This window comes from Elephas maximus, chromosome 22, assembly GCF_024166365.1.
Source record: "Elephas maximus indicus isolate mEleMax1 chromosome 22, mEleMax1 primary haplotype, whole genome shotgun sequence".
Classification (NCBI taxonomy): domain Eukaryota; kingdom Metazoa; phylum Chordata; class Mammalia; order Proboscidea; family Elephantidae; genus Elephas; species Elephas maximus.
In genome coordinates, this window is record NC_064840.1 from 11,482,808 (window position 1) to 11,499,931 (window position 17,124).

The 17,124-nt window shown below is 48.1% G+C and overlaps 1 protein-coding gene across 1 annotated transcript; it reads right to left on the reverse strand.

The window, feature by feature from the left end:
• Positions 1 to 546: 546 nt before the first annotated feature.
• On the reverse strand, positions 547 to 11,871 carry SDS (serine dehydratase). The gene is made up of 8 exons (XM_049866418.1): positions 11,788 to 11,871; positions 6,788 to 6,942; positions 6,367 to 6,406; positions 5,988 to 6,127; positions 5,798 to 5,889; positions 4,362 to 4,589; positions 2,250 to 2,374; positions 547 to 823 (listed from the first exon to the last, which is right to left on the reverse strand). Exons 2-8 carry the CDS (start codon positions 6,938 to 6,940, stop codon positions 615 to 617), a joined length of 987 nt encoding a protein of 328 aa, XP_049722375.1. The 5' UTR covers positions 6,941 to 6,942; positions 11,788 to 11,871; the 3' UTR covers positions 547 to 614.
• Between the last annotated feature and the right edge of the window lie 5,253 nt (positions 11,872 to 17,124).

Sequence of the window (17,124 nt, forward strand, 5' to 3'; positions counted from 1 at the left end):
TTTCACAAATACGTATTTTCTTTGTCAGTGAAAAAGTTCTGCACATTAGAAAAATGAGTAAGGGTGGGGTCAGGCCTCTGGAGGGGAAGGATGAGATGGCTTCCTGACCTTGGACGCTGGCCCATCCGTTTTCCCAGGGAGAAAGTCTGGGGCAGGCTCTGCTTGCTTCAAGAAGATCTGGCCTGCTGTGATCCAGGTCCCTCCCGTCTACCCTGCTCTGGGGACCCAGGAAAGACAGGGCCCACCTTTACAGAGGCAGCCAGCTTCACTTGGCTGCTCATGCTGGGAGTTTCGCACAATCCTCAGCTCTAAAATGGCAGCTACAGGCTTACATGTGGACAATCCTTAGCAGGGGTGACTAAGGATGGTCACTGAGTGGCCACACACCGAAGAATGTAAGAGCCTGGCCCTTAACTTCACAGCTTCGATGGCCCCATCTTGGGGAGCCCCGGCCCCCCCCACTGCCACGTTGGACTCCTGATAGCCAGGAGGCAGCTGCAGGTCCGGGCCACAGGCTCACCACCAAACACAAGAATACTATTTGCGATGAGTCGCTGGATAAAACTCCAGCCCCAGTAGGGGCGTCCTGGGCAGGGGGTCAAGTGGGTGAAGGCTCACTTGGGCAGCCCATTCTTCATGCCCAGCTGTTCCTTGAGCTCCCACAGCTGGGCCAGGCTGATGTTGCTGCCGCCGCAGACAATGATCACGAGGGAGGCTAGGGGGGCACGGAGCTTCCCTTCTCCCTGCAGCTTCTGAACCACGCGGCTGTAGACTGCAGCCAGGGCTGCTCCACAGGCAGGCTCCACCAGGGTCTTCTCGTCATCTGCGGGAGGAGGGGGATGTAAGGGCCGGGCCTGAGCTCCACAGAGGGCAAGGGAACTGCAGGCCTTTGGGGGAGCTCTCGGGGACAGTGAGCTGATCAGAGCTCAGCCCTGGACCAAGCCTCCCCTCAGCCCCTAGACTGACCGTCCCCAGCCCTGAGCTGGGGCCTAGGTTTCATCATGAGTGCTAACTCTATTAAAATGATTATAATTGCCTTAGCACTGTTAAGAAGGATTCTGAAAAGCATAAAGAACCAAAGTGGCCTTCAATAGGATCTGGTTAAATAAATGATAAAGGATAGCTCATAAAGATAATAAAGTAGATTTAAAGGGCCTGCTATTCAAAATCTCTAAGATATACCAACAAGTACACACACACTGACACATATAATTTTAAAAAAACAGTTGCCATCATGTTCATTCCAACTCATGGTGACCCCATATGTGATTTTTTGGAAGCAGATCACCAAGCTTTGCTTCTGAGGTGCCTCTGGGTGGACTTGAACCACCAACCTTTCAGTTAGTAGCCAGGCACTTTCCTGTCTGTCCCACCCAGGGACTCTGGCACACATACATGAGTGCACATAAAAAGTGAAAAGTGAATGAGGTCTGCAGTCTACTTAATATTACTGCACCAATGCCAATTTCCTGGTCTTGATACTATCCTACAGCTATATTAAGACCCCACCATTGGTGGAAGCTGGGGGAAGGGTGCATGAGGACTCTGTACTATTTTTGCAACTTCCCACGAGTCTATAATTATTTCAAAATAAAGCTAAAAAAAAGGATTCTGAGGCATTCTTTGAACAATAGTGCCATACTAGATTAGCCAAGTTGGTTGTGGGTACAAGAGGGTTAAATGACTGTATAAATGCTTCCTTTTTATTGCCCTGTCCTAAGCTGATCCCAGAGTCTAAGTTTCAGCCATAGCTACAGACCCTGGTGGCGCAGTGGTTAAGTGCTACAGCTGCTAACCAAGAGGTTGGCAGTCCAAATCCGCCAGGCACTCCTTGAAAACTCTATGGGGCAGTTCTCCTCTGTCCTATAGGGTCACCATGAGTCGGAATCGACTCGACAGCAGTGGGTTTGGTTTTTAGTGGTTTTGACAGACCCATTTCTGAATCTAACTGTGAGCCCCATGCTTTCCTTTATTACCCCGGCTGCCAGGAAGCTCAGAATCAGCATTGACAACCTGGTAGTCATAATGTCATTGATGTTGAACAGAATATAATGTCATGGTCATCAGAATTCATTTGTGGCTCTGGTCTTTCTATTTTTGTCACTGAGTTGTATCATCTTTCCTTAATGGAGAAGTTCTAGGTGGGGATAGGAGATAGAACTGTGAGGAAAATGTGAGATGAGTGGGAGCCCTTGGCACACAAAGTAGACAGCCACTTTGTTGAGTCATCAGGAAGGACTGGCACATACCCACAAACTTCTCAATGGCAGCCACAGCCTCCTGGTCCGAGATAACTTCAGAGAAAATGAGGTGTTCCTGAAATAGCTTCAGGGTCTGAGCTGCCACAGTCTTCACGCCCAGGGCCTTGGCAACACTGGAACAGGAGAAGAGGACAGGAATGGGAGAATCAGAGAGAAGGAAGAGAGACGAGAGGAAGAGACTGAAAGACAGTGAGAGGGAGGAAGCAATGGGGTGTACCCCCTGCAGCTGTAAGGCACTGAAAAGTCCCAGGGGCTTCCCCAAACAGTGGAGGGCTTTTAATAAGGCATGGATGGTTTGAATTTGGCTGAACAGCATCTATTCTGTTCAACGTCAACTCAGATGTAAATGCCTGAAAAAATCCCAGACAGGACCCCTGCTTTTGCTCTGGGTTGTACCTTCCATCTGGAATGTCCTCACCGAGCTAGCACTGCTCTGCCTGCCCAAGTCCTACCCTGTCCTCAGGATGAAGCCTGCCTCCTCCAGGGAGCCCACCAGGGCTACATTCAGTCCTTTGGTCCTGCATAGAATTCTCAAATGAGTCTCCCTGCCCCAATCCATAATAATAAGAATAGTGACAGCTTCTTGAGAAAGTATCAGGTGCTAAGAGTTTCACAAGCATTACATAATTCTCCCAACAATTCTTGGTGTGGTTGCTATTACCGGTTCGATTTTATGATTGGGAAACTGAGGCAGAGAAGGGTACAGTCACTTGTCACAGGTGTAGGAGTGGCGGTGCTGAGACTGCAGGCAGGATTCATGTAACTTCAGAACCCACACGTGTAATCACTGTGTTCATCCTCTCCCAGCCTCCCTGGGGTGACTACCAGTTCTATTCCCCTTTCTTCTCCCTCCCATCTCCCCCTCTTACCCATCAGCATCTCCAGGGCCTGGACCACCTTAGCCCTTAGCCCTGCATGGGGCTCATAGTAGTCACTCAGTGATTTCTTCAGTCCCAACACTGTGCCCTGTGGGGCAGTTCTGCGCTATCCTATAGTGTTGCTGTTTTAGAATTGACTCCACAGCAAAAGGTTTTTGGGGTTAATGGTGGAAACCCTGGTAATGTAGTGGTTAAGAGCTACAGCTGCTAACCAAAATGTTGGCAGTTTCAATCCACCTTGAAAACTCTGTGGGGCAGTCCTACTCTGTCCTATAGGGTCACTATTAGTCAGAATTGACTCGAAGGCAACAGGTTTGGTTTGTGTGTGTTTGTGTGTGTGTGTGTGCCAGCAGAGAGGCCTCCCAGCAACCTGGGAGGCACAAGCTCCAGGTGCCGAACTCAGGCAGCCAGAGGAAGTTCTTACACGGACTTGGTCTTCCCTATCTGTGGTAGAGACTGTTGTCTACCCCCAATATCTGTTCTAGCTACACACGTGAATGCCTGGTATAAAGACATTTCTCAGCCTTCTTTGAGGCTAGGTGTGGCCATGTAACTTAAGTTCTGGCCAATAAGATGCAAGTGGAAGTATTGTGTCTGTCCTTAAATGGACACCCTGCCAGATGGAGTGTGAATGTGATAGTTCGCGCTCAAGCAGCCGTTTTGGACCATAAGGCTACATGCTAAGGATGGTAGGCTGATGAAATGAAGCTTCATTGAGCCACCATTCCACTCCTGGACTGCCCACCTCTGGGCCTTTTTTTTTTTTTTAATATATAAGAAAGTTCTGCCTTGTTTAAGCCGTTGTTATTTTGGGTTTCTGGGTAATGCGGCCTAACCTTATCCTAACTACGTGTCATCTATCAAAGGTCTGGGGCGCGATATAAACTTTCTTGAGAGCAGGGGCTGCTTTTCTTCACTGCTCACTCCCCAGGATCAGCCTGCATCTTACACATATTAGGAGCTCAATCAATGGCTGGTGAATTAATGAAATGAGGCTCGTTTAACTCAATAAACAATTATTGCTATACTGTAATAGTAAAGAGTCAGACAGACAGACTTGGTTTGGAGTCACCGCTGTGTGACTCTGGGCAAGTAACCAAGGCTTCAGTGTCCTCATCCGAAATGGGCTGACTGATGTCAAGACCAACCTTGCAGCCAGCAGTGATGGTGGAGGGCACTCCCAGCTGGCTGTCCAAGGTTTATTGGGCACTCAGCTACTCACCTGGTAATCTTGGGTAGGGAGACCAGCTTGCCGGCAGTGGTGGCAGCGTGGAAGCTGTGAGCACCGATAGTCTCCATGGCAATGATGGGCACGTCTCTCCAGCCCACCTCCTGCAGCCCCTGGACCACTCCGCACAACAGGCCCCCACCGCCCACCGACAGCACGATGGCCCCTGGCTTTGCACTCAGCGTCTCCTTCAGCTCTTTCACGATGGAAGTGTGGCCTTCCCTGCAGGGCGGGGGAAAGGAGCATGGCTGGTCAGGGCTGGGCTTCCTGGAGAATCCAGCTGAGGAGGGTCTGCCTTTGCCCTCCTTCCAGGCAGCTGAGAGGCCTTGGACTAGTCTTCCCCACTCCCATGCCACCTGGATTCCCACTGCCAGCAGTCTGTATCCCTTTGTTGAGGACTTCCCCTGGCCATGGGGCTGCCCCCACAGGTGTGAACTGCAAGTGCCAGGGCATTAACACCCCCTGAGAGCAGCCCTCCACCAATGCCTACACGAGTTGGTGTATAAATGCCCCATCCCCCTCTCCTCTGGTTGGAATCATTGAGGTGCATCTTCTACCCTAGCTCCCAAGGTTCCCCAAAGCGGTTAAGCCCCAGATGTCCCCAGCAGTCATCTGCTCATGAAAGCACCCTTTATCAGCTTCCTTCCCTTCCCCACTCCCAACTCGTGTTTCCTGGGATCACCTTCTATTATGGATTAAGTTGTGTCTTCCCAAAATAAGTGTTGGAATCCTAAACCCCATACCTGTGGATGTAATCCTGTAAATAGGGCTTTTTTGTTATGTTAATCAGATCGCACCTGAGAAAGGGGGGTCTAGATCTAATCGTTCCTGAGTTATACAAACAGCAGAATAGACACAGGCACGTACAGGTGCCACGTGAGGATCGCCTACAAGCAAAGGAACTGCAAGGCTCACCAGCAGACACCAGAGACTAAGAGAGAGGCTCACAGGAGGAATCAACACTGCCAAGACCCTGAGAGGGACTTCTACCCTCCAGAACTGTGAGAAAGTAAATTTCTGTTCTTTAAAGCCACCCGCTTGTGGGATTTCTGTTATGGCAGCACTAGGAAACCAAGATCCCTCCCAAATAAGCTGCTTTCCCTGGAATCCTTGTCTCAGGGTCTGTGTTTTGGGGAACCCAACCTCAGACACCTGCATATCTGGTCTGCCTGCTGGATGTGCTGTGTGCAGCCTCTGGCAGAGGGCATCTGTGGGCACGTGTGTGGGCACGTGTGTGTGCACCTGCTGGCCGTGCTCGTGTGCAGGTTCTTCTGCACAAAGGTGTGCATACAGGGTGGGGACAGGATCTGTGTGCTCACGTGTGCAACTGCTGCGCATGACAGGGTGATGGCGTGCATTGTGGCAGGTGCCTGCCCAGCGGCATGGGAGGTGGCCACCACCCACACCAGGTGTCCCTGAGCTCCACGTACCAGATGAGGGGGTCGTCAAAGGGGGAGATGTAGACCCAGCCTGGGTTGTTCTTTGCCAGGGCCTTGGCCAGCTCGAATGCCTCGTCCAGTGTCTGTAAGACCACAGGAGAGGAGGGAGGGGGTGAGGGACTGGGGCAGCCTGCCCTGCCACCATGTGCCTCTGTGGCTTCTGCCCTGGGTTGGCACTCACCTCGCCCATCACCTTGACGATGGCACCCTCATTCTTGAGCCGCTCGATGGTGAAAGCAGGTGTGGTGCAGGGCACGATGATTGTGGTGGGGATGCCCAGCCTTCTGGCAGCATAGGCAACCGCCATGCCCGCGTTGCCTGCTGCCAGGGGTGGGTATGGGAGACCAGGTCAGAATGGGAGGGCCTGGGAGCCCAGCCTGGGACTTCTCACCCCCGACTCAGAGCTCTGGGTAACCACTGGCTGCCCCCCAAATTGCAAATCGGGAATCCTGCAAATGTTTGCAACCTCTGGGGAAATCAGGGCCCAGAGAGGTGAGGGACCTGGCCCTGGGCCATGCAGCCCAGAGCAGGCAGAGGCACGTAGCCTGCAAGTTGTTTACCTGAGGAGCAGATGAAATGTTCACAGCCTCGCTCAGCCCACTGTGGAGACAAGGAGCGGGGAAGGGGGGGTAAGCCCACCTCCCAGCCTGGGCCTGGGCTCTTCCCTCCCACCTAGAATGCCGTCTGGAAGATTCCAGCTTACATTGGCCTGTCCTGTACTGCCCTAGCTCTCCAAGACTACATCTGGCTGATGGGAGGGTAAAGGATAGATAGGCAATTGATGGCCCAGGGATCAGTCCATGAGAGGACCCTCGTGGATGGGCACCCCTTAACCAGAAAAGCTCTAAAGGTGGGTGCTCAGTCATTGTGGGAGCAGTAGGCCCACCCCGGGGCCCCTTAGACTGCACACAACACTGGCACTGCCCTGTCCAGGAAAGAGGATTTGCCCCCACCCAGCTGATATGGACACTTGTCCTGTACCATCTTGCAGAGGTGTCCGATACCCCGGATCTTGAAAGAGCCAGAGGGCTGGGCACTGTCCATCTTCAGGTAGACACTGGTACCCGCCACCTTGGACATGGACATGCTGTCCCGGATGGGGGTCTTCACATGCAGGGTCTCTTCAGATGTCATTGCTGGGGAAAGGAAAGAGACCCAGAGTATCAGCAGAGCTGGCCGTGGAGTCAGCAGCCGCCCCATGGAGGGTAGCATGGGGGCAAGCCCTCCCCTCACTCTCTCGGGGCCCAAGGGAACAGACCAGATGATAGGGTCTTGCTTATTTCACTCAGCATAATGTCTTCAAGCTCCATCTGTACCGTACGTATGCACCACGTTGTGTTTATCCATTCATCTGTTGATGGGCATTTAGGTTGTTTCCACTTTTTGGCTACTGTGAATAGTGCTGCAATGAACATTGATGTACAAGTCTCTTTTTCAGTCTCTGCTTTCAAGCCTTTTGGGTATATACCTAGGAGTGGAATTGCTGGGTCATGTAGTAGTTTTATTTTTAATTTTTTGAGGAACCGCCAAACACTGTTTTCTACAATGGCTGTACTATTTTTATCTCAGCCATCCTAGTGGGGGTGAAGTGGCATCTCATTTTGGTTTTGATTTGCATTTCTCTGGTGATTAACAATGCTGAACATCTTTTTATGAGTTTGGTGGTCATTTGAATGTCCTCTTTGGTGAAATGTCTGTTCAAGTTCTTTGCCTATTTTATGATTGGGTTATTCGTCTTTTTGTTGGTAAGTTGTCGAAGTTTTATATTTATCTTGGTTATTAGATTCTTGTCAGATACATGGTTTCTGAAGGTATTCTCCCAGTCAGTAGCTTGTCTTTTCACTTTTTTGGTACAGCCTTTTGATGAACAAAAGTTTTTAATATTTATGAGGTCCATTTACTTAGTCTTTTGCTGTTTGTGCTTTTGTTATTGTATTAGATAATCCACAGTTGACAGCTAAGCCTGAGAGTGCTGTCCCTGCTTGTTCTTCTAAGAATTTTATGATTTTAGTTTGCACATTTAGGTCCTTAATCCATTTTGAGTTTGTTTTTGTGTATGGTGTGAGGCAAGAATCATGCTTCATTTTTCTGCATGAGGAAATCCAGTTTTCCCAGCATCATTTATTGAAGACAGTCTTATTTCCCCATCGAATGGTCTTAGCACCCTTGTCAAAAATCAGTTGACCAGAGATGTGTGGGTTTATTTCTGGACTCTCAATTCTATTTCATTGGCTTATATGTCTATTATCAATGCCAGTACCAATACCATACTAGATACTGTAGCTGTATGGTATGTTTTAAAATCAGAAGTGTGAGTCCTTCTGCTTTGCTCTTCTCTTTCAACATTTTTAGCTATTCAGGGCCTCTTGCCATTCCATATAAAGTTGAATATTTATTTTTCTATTTCTGTACAGAGGGCATTGAAATATTGATTAATATTTAATTGAATTCATAGATCACTTTGGGTTCTACTAGCACCTTAACAATATTAAGTCTTCCAATCCATGAACATGGAACATCTTTCCATTTGTTTAAGTCTTCTTTAATCTCTTCCAGCAGCATTTTCTAGTTTTCATTGTATAAGTCCTTCACGTCCCTGGTTAGATTTATACCTAAGTATTTTATTCTCTTGGATTCTATTGTAAATGGAATTGTTTCCCTAATTTCCCTTTCAGATTTCTCATTGTTGATGTATAGAAACCCAACTAATTTTTGTTTGTTGACCTTGTACCTGCAACTTTGCTAAATTCCTCTATTAGTTCTAGAAGTTTTCTTGTGGACTCTTTGGGATTTTCTATGTATAGGATCATATCATCTACAAATACAGATAATTTTACTTCTTTTCCAATCTGGATTCCTTTTATTCATTTTTCTTGTCTTATTGCTCCGGTTAGAACTTCTAATACAATATTGAATAGAAGTGGTGAGAGAAGGCACCCTTGTCTTGCTGTTGATTTCCAAGGGGAAATATCTCAGTCTTCCTCCATTAAGCATATAGTTGGCTATTGATTTTTCATATATGCCTTGAGTCATATTGAGGAATTTTCCTTCTATTTCAATCTTCTTTAGGGTTTTCCTCATGTAAGGGTGTTGGATTTTATAAACGCTTTTTCTGCATCCATAGAGATGATGATGTGGTCCTTTTCCTTTGTTCTGTTGAAGGGTGTATTATGTTGGTTGATTTTCTAATGTTGAACCAACCCTGCATTCCTAGAATAAATCCCACTTGGTCATGGTATATGACTCTTTTAATATTAATTTAATATCTATATGAATAATAATATATATTCTATAATAATAATTTAATATAAATTAATTTAATGGTAGAATACAATAACTCTTGTCTTCTATTCACCAGTATTTTGCTGAGGGTTTTTGCATCTATATTTATAAGACCTTTTTGCAGCTTTTGAAAAGCATGAGGTGGAGGGGGACTTCTGTGTTCAGAACCGCATGACGGTTAAGTGAACAAAGCAAGGGCAGGATATCAGCCATAGTCTCCTCTTGCAAAAAATACAGGGGGTCACGCATATACTCCGTATACGCACATATAGACAATTCAGAAGCTTCCACGTACACAGAACATCTCAGGAAACATACACAAGAAACTGGTAAGGGCAGGGGCTCTAGGGAGAGCTGGCACTTGTGTTCACAGCACCCCCTTTTATACTGTCTGAATGCTTTGCCACGTGCATGTATTACTTACTTAAATGCATACCTTTTTTAAAAAACAAATCTTTGGACAGCCCAGTGCCCAACCAGGAAAGCTATTATTACCTGGTTGAATAGTCACTTGTAAAGTGACTCTTCCATCCCCGGCACTGTTTTATGTCTTATAGATATTAACTAATTTACTCCTTTTAACAGTCCTAGGAGGGGGGTGCACTTCTTTCCCAAGTGCTCATGATGAGGAAACAGGCTCAGACAGTGTTTTTCAAGATGGCCATAAACTCTCTCATCCCACATGCACCTCCTATAATGTGATGTGGACTCATTTCTCATCTAGAGGTGAGGGTCTATGTTTCCCCAGGGGTTCTGTGACTACAGTGGGAGAGACACTGTGATTTCCAAGTAGTGATGTGCTAGTAAATGTTTAACAATGGAATCTCTGAAGGATTAAAAAAAAAAAGTTCTGGTTTGCAGCGTTTGCTCATTTCCCTCTTGTACATACTCCCACGGCGGCCAATTTCAAGCTACATTATATCACGTCCCTGAACTCAGAGCTGGAGAGAGAAGCATACAATTGGGTGCAGAGAGCCTGTGTGAGCTGGCTGCAGGACAAGGCTGGATGTTGAAAGCCCCACTCCCCCTTGTCTCTTGGGACACTCCCAAGCAGAACCCAGCCGCTGTAACGTGAGGAAGCCCAAGCCATATGCAAAGGCCACACAAAGATACTCCAACTGAGATCCCAGCTGACAGCCCACATCAACTGCCAGACATATAAGCAAGGAAACCTTTGAAATGATTCCAGCCACACCAAGTGAGTACGGCCTTGCCGAGCCCAACCAAGCCCCAGAACCATGACACATAATAATAAAATGATTGCTGTTGGTTCAAGCCACTAAATTTTGGGGTAGTTTGTTACACAGCAAAAGGAAATGGAATATTAAAGTGACTTGTCCAAGGTCACACAGCTAGCAAGAGGAGGAGGCAGGATTCGAATTCAGGTCATTGGCTCCAGAAAGGTGTGAATTACTCAATAAGCAAGGTTCCATGGGCTTACTTGTGCTTACTCACTGATTTGTAGTGCACAATTTCACTTGTGAAACCCATGTGAAATTGTGCACTAGATTGATAAGTAAACCCAAGTAAGCCCATGCGTACCTTGCTTACTGGTTAATCCGCCCCTGGCTCCAGAGCCCAGACTCAGTCCAGGACACATGAGTGTGAAGGCTCTGGGTGATTGAGAAGTTGAGGTGGCCTGGAGCCTGGCCACATGCACTCATACATATGTGAGTCCTTCCCTCTTTCCCTTGATTCTCCCCAATTTGGGCTAAGCTTGGGAAGATCAGGTGGTTGGATGAAGGGCTTTTCTGACTTCCCCTCCCACCATCCAGAAGGCCAGGCAAGAGTAATTACTCCCCTTTCCATTCCCAAAAGCATCATCTGGTCTAGTCCCCACACCCTGGGACTCCTGGCTCAGGCATCACCCCTCCCAGACTGGGCCAGATACCCTTGGATCAGAAGGAAATTGGGGGTGGGGTTTCTGACCACCTCACCAATCTTAGCACCCCCAAATGTGGGTGCTCCCATGTCTCTCTAAATTCACAAGGCCTAGGAGGGGGGACCCAAACAGATACCACTTCTTCCCTAACTCTCTTGAATAAAAGTCACCCCAAAACAGGGACATCCCCAAATCTGTTTGAATTAATTTCCAGCTCCTGGGTGTACTCCCCAAACAATGGCACCCCAGTTAGATGTTAAAGGCTGGTTTAGATCGCTAAGCCCCTGGCCTCATGGTTGGAGGTGGGAGAAGCAGACCAGAAGACCCCTTTGGGGAAGGATCTTCCCACACCCTGTCCAGGCGTTTCCCCTCTGTCCGAGCACCCTGACTAAAGAGGCATCTGTAAAACACACTGTCCTGCGACGGCCACCCTGCCTGGCAGAAGGCAGGCACAGAGGAGAGAGAGGGTACAGGAAGGTACTGCCTGTGTGACCCCTGGGTGTCAGAAGTTGCTCCCTATCACTTTCCTCGTAGTAAGAGCTCAATAAATACTATTATTCTGTCTGCACTAGGCACTTTAAGTGTACAACCTCATTTCACCCTCACAGCAAGCCTATGAGGAAGGTTCTATTATTGTCTCCATTTTACAGATGAGAAAACTGAGGCACAGAGCTGGACATGAACCCAGGCGAGTCTAGCTCCAAAGCCTGGGTTTTTATACTCAAACAATCTCCCACCTGTTTCCCCCACCTTCAAACCTCCAGGCTGGCCCCAAGCATTTTAGTCCTGAGGAGGGACAGAGGATGGGGCTACATACCAGGCAAAGGCAGTGCAGCCGGTGGCTGGACAGAGGGAGCGAGGGAGGGAATGACTAGCAGTAGACGGTCCACGGAAGGATGGAGAGAAAAATGACAGGCAGAGTGGCCTCTGAATTGTCTCAGGCTCTGCTCAGTCCAGGGCTTTATTCCCCTGGCTCCTCCGGGCAGCCAATGGGGCCCCAGGGCTGGCCACACCCCCACCGGACCCACCCCCTGGCCTGAGGCCACCCCTGGCTTCTAGAAGGGGAGAGGGCGGCTCACTCCTGTCTCCCTCTCCGGGGTCTTCTCTCCCCTCTCATCACCTCCCCTTCTCCATCCTCAATTTCCTCACTTGCAAATGGGGATGATACTTGCTTCACAAGGACTGTTAAGAAAAGGGTATGAGATCATGCATTGAAAGTCCCTACTGCGTGCTTGGCACATAGTAGGTGCCCAAGAAACAACAACAATAACAGCCAGAATGTCTAACTGCCACTGAGCCCTTGTTGTTGTTTGCCATTGAGTTGATTCCAACTTACAATGACCCTATAGGACGGAAAAAAACTGCCTCGTAGGGTTTCCTAGACTGTAATCTTTAGGAATGCACATCTCGGGTCTTTTCTCCTGTGGAGCCTCCCGTGGCGCCACTGGTGTGTTCAAACTGCTTTTCTTATCTGTAAAATGGGAATGGTAACTGTACCTCCCTCTGAAGATTAAATAACATGACAGTGTAAGTATGTAACGGGTCTCGCCTAGAGTGGGCATTCAATAGTGTTAACTGCCATCACTACCCTCATCCTCATCGTCATCATCGCAGGGTGAGAGGGTCTCGCATCTGAAATCACTCCATCCCATGCCGTGCCTCCCCGCGTCTCTGTCTTTTCCAGACTGTGTACAGGGGTCTGCCTGTCCATGGGGCAGTGCGGGCTCGTGCACGCCAGTGCGCGCGTGTGCACGCGTGCGCACACACACACACACACACACACACACAAACACGCGCCCGGCCAGTCCTCTCCCAGGCCCCCTCAACAAAGCTCTCTTGTCGGGCTGGCTGGGACAAGCATATTGATGAGACAGCAGGCAGCCAGGCACAAGCAGCCTGCGCAGCCCTCTCTCCCTGTGGGACATGCTGTCCCTCTTGCTAGCCCCCCTGTGACCTTCATTAGGGACACCCAAGGCCCCTCCCCAGTGGGACACACACCGTAGGGTGTGTGTTGGGGACACGGGGTGGCAGAGTGGGGGTGATTAGGCTATCAAGGAGCTCAGATGTAGACACAGACCCCTTCCTATGATTTGAGTGTATACAGCCGGCACTCATATTGCCTGAGCACCTGCTGGTGCCCAGCCCCATGCCAGGTGTTTCCGTGCGGAGACTCACTTAACCCTCAAACGGCCAGGTGAGGGAGCATTTGAAGTCCGTGTTACAGGCCCGGAACGTCTCAGAGAGCTGAGAAAAATTGCCCAGGTGGTAGGGGACAGCGGTGGAATGAAAATGGAAAGGAATCCCAAGGACTTTGTGGACCAAAAGGGGAAAATAATAAAGTATGTATCACTGTTTGGCATCCTGTCTGGGCGTATCTTTTCGATAACAACTTTGTTGTCGTTGTTGGGTACTGCTGGGTCATTTCTGACTCATGGTGACCCCAGGTGACTGAGTAGTACTGCCGCATAGGGTTTTCTTGGCCATAACCTTTACAAAAGCAGATTGCCAAGTCTTTCTCCCTCTAAGCCGCTGAGTGGGTTGGAACCATCAATCTTTTTGTTAGAAGCCGAGTGCTTAACTGTTGCCACCAGGGCTCCTTAAATAACAGTATTAATGAGATATAATTCACATACCATATAGTTCACCTATTTTAAGTGTATCTATTTTTAAACATATATGTACCCCCCAAAAGAAACCCCATGCTCATTAGCAGTCATTTCCCACAGGGGCGTAGTGAGCGTAACAAGCCCCTAGGACCAATCTCTAAATTGCACCTGCCCCCAATTTCAAGATGAATAGATGTCCATCGCAGCGACCCCTCAAACGCCTTCCCGCCTCTTGTCTGGCTGCCTCAGTAGGGTGCCTTTCACATTTGTGGCACCTTGGAATGCCATTCCACACCTCATCTGGAGCCCCCTTGGACTTGCACTCAGGGCAAGTGCCCCCCTCTACTCCCCCCTCACTACACCTCTGATCTCCCATTCTCCTTAACTCCCCACCTCCAGCCCTAGGCAACCACTAATCTACTTTCTCTCTGTGTGGATTTGCCTATCCTGGACATTTCAGATGAATGGAATCAAAATACGTGGCCTTTTGTATCTGTCTTCTTTCACTCAGCATAATGTTTTCAAGTTTCAGCCATATTTAGCACATACCAAAGCTTCATTCCCTTTTTTTTGACCTTTCGCCCATAATTAAACAAAGGTTGGTGGTTCAAACCCAATCAACAGCACCACAGAAGAAAGGCCTGGAGATCTGTAAAGCTTGCAGCCAAGAAAACCTTATACGGCAGTTCTGCTCTGTACCACATGGGGTCGCCATGAGTTGGAATCGACTCAGTGGAAGTGGGTTTGGTTTGAGGTTACTATTCCATTGTATGAATGGACCACATTTTGCTTACCCGTACATCACCTGATAGACATTTGCTGTCTGGGCATAGCTTCATTTTTAAATATAGAGGTCCCTGCAGGTATGGTTCTGGGTCCCATCACTCATATGGGAAGACAGAAACCCTAAGATGGCAAGGTCACCCCGGGGAGCAAATGGAACAGAACCAGGGTGAACGGCAATGTGATAGGGGTATTCTGACCAGTCTGCCAGCTACTGTAGGGTCTCAGGCAAAGGCTGGTTGCCATCATCCTTGAACCACAGAGGGATAGGATCATGGATGTTAGTGTCCCAGGCATGTCTGTTTCCAGATTGCAAGAGAGTCACTTTTCTGAAAGGCTGTGTAGCCTCGTGGTTGACAGCATGGGTCCAAGTGCAAATCTGACTGTTGCCATTGACTTGCTGGGTGACTTTGGACGAGTTGCTTAACCTCTCTTTGCCTCAGTTTCTTCAACTGATAGTAGTATCCACCTCTTAGATTTATATGAGGATTCAGTGACTTAATTGATGTAGAGCTGTAGGAACAGTGTCCTGCATATTGTTGTGGGGTGTTGTTGAGTCGATTCCGACTCATGGCAACCCCATATGACAGGGGTGAACTGCCCCATAGGGTTTTCTATTTTATAATCTTTACGAAGCAGATTGCCGAGCCTTTCTCCTGCGGAGTTTCTGGGTGGACTTGAACCACAACCTTTCGGTGAGCAGCCAAGTGCTTAACCGTTGTGACACCAGGGCTCCTTTGGGTACTTATTAAGTGATGGCCATTTTTATTTTCTGGCCCTCAAGAGGGCATTTGCGCCCCTAACTTTGGGCAGTGGAGCCCGAGGAAGTTCCTCTTTTACCTACTCTTCTTTTGAAAGGTCTTGGGAGGCAGGGGAGGAAAATGAGAGTCACCTCCCCCCATTTAACAGACGGGCAAACTAAGGCCCGGCTGTATCCAAAGCAGGAAGGAGAGGGCAGCGCCTGCAGTCCCATGAGGGGCAGGAGCCTGGGTGGGGAAACTTGGGCACTTCGCCTCCCTGGCCAGGGGCAGATTAACCAGTAAGCAAAGTACACACTGGCTTATGTTAAGCAAAGTATGCACAGGTTTACTTGTGTTTACTCACTAATCGGTAGTGAACAATTTCACATCCTTGATTAGTAAGTATGCACAAGTAAGCCTGTGCGTACCTTGTTTACTGGGTAACCCAGGCCTGTCCCTGGCCTCCGACTTTTGGCGCTGGTACATCACACCCTCCCCTAGAAGCATCTGGAGGGCGGCCAGATCAGCGTGTTCTTGGCTGCTGGAGGTGGGGGTTCTGACGGTTGTTTTCAAGACCCAGCTTGGGGAGGAGCAGACAGCTCTCACTTCTGTTTGCCCTCCCTAGTGGGTATAGCCAACCCCCAAATCTGATTGGTTAAGGTCTGGGGCCCCTGAATCTCACAGACAGGGGCTGGAACTGCTGCCTACCTGTGTGACCTTGAACTGGGCATCTCACTTCCTTTAGCTTCAGTTTCCTGCCCCAAGAGAAATGGAGATGATTAAAAGCAGTTAACCCATTGCCATCAACTCATAGCGACCCCATGAGTGTCAGAGTAGAACTGCACTCCATAGGGTTTTCTTTTCAATGATTTATTTTTGTTGTCGTAGAGAATATACACACAGCAGAACATATGCCAAATCAGCAATTTCTACACGCACAACTCAGTGCCCTTGATTACATTCTTCAAGTTGCCCAACCATTCTCACCCTCCTTTTCTGAATTGTTCCTCCCCCTTTAACATAAACCCACTACTCTAAATTTCCTGTCTACCCCTTCAAGTTTCTGTTTTCAGTTTGATCCCATATAGATAGTTCTTTAATGGCTGATTTTTTGGAAGTAGGTAGCCAGGCTTTTCTTCAGAGGCATCTCTGGGTGGACTCTATCTGTCAACCTCTTGGTTACCAGCCAAGAATGTTAACCCTTTGCACCATCCAGGGATGTCCTTCAGATAATATTCCACCACAAATGCCTTATCTATGCAATCCCTGATTATGTAGGCAAGTAACTGTGGCAAAAGGAAAAAAAAAAACCTGTTTCTGGTGATTTCAGGGTGGCTCCCCATTCGTTGCCCCTTCTTTATCTAAGGTTGCAGCCAATTTCTTTTCCAGCCTCTTCGCTGTCATCTGCTAGCTTCCTACCATCTAGATCCAAAAGTGAGCCCGCTCCCTCCTCCATTTTAAAACATAGAACTTTTGGAAATTAAGTCATGTTTTAACGAGAATGAAAAAAACCTCGCTACTTAACCAACCCCTGAGGAGAATTTTCCCCACAAAGCAAAGAATGCCTTTGTAAGAGGTATCGTGAATTCCCAATACTTTTGCAAGTTCAGGTTTGGGTTTTTTTTAATTATTATTTTAGAACAATTTTAGTTTGATGGGAAAGTTCCCCACACCCAGTTTCCCTATTATAAACATCTTACATTAATAGAGTACATCTGTCACAATTACCGAACCAATTTTGGTACGTTTTTATTAAATAAAGTCTGTATATTATTCAGATTTTCTTAGTTTTACCCAAGGTCCTTTTTCTGCCCCAGGATCCCGTATGGCATTTAGTTGTCATGTCTCTTTAAGCTCTTCTTGGCTGTGACAGTTTCTCAGACTTTCCTCGTTTGTGATGACCTTGAGAGTGTCGAGAACTACTTTTGAAGGATGTCCCTCAGTTGGGCTTTGTGTGATGTTTTTCTCATGATTGCACTGTGTTGTGGGTTTTTGATAGGAAAACTATTCCCATCACATTTTATC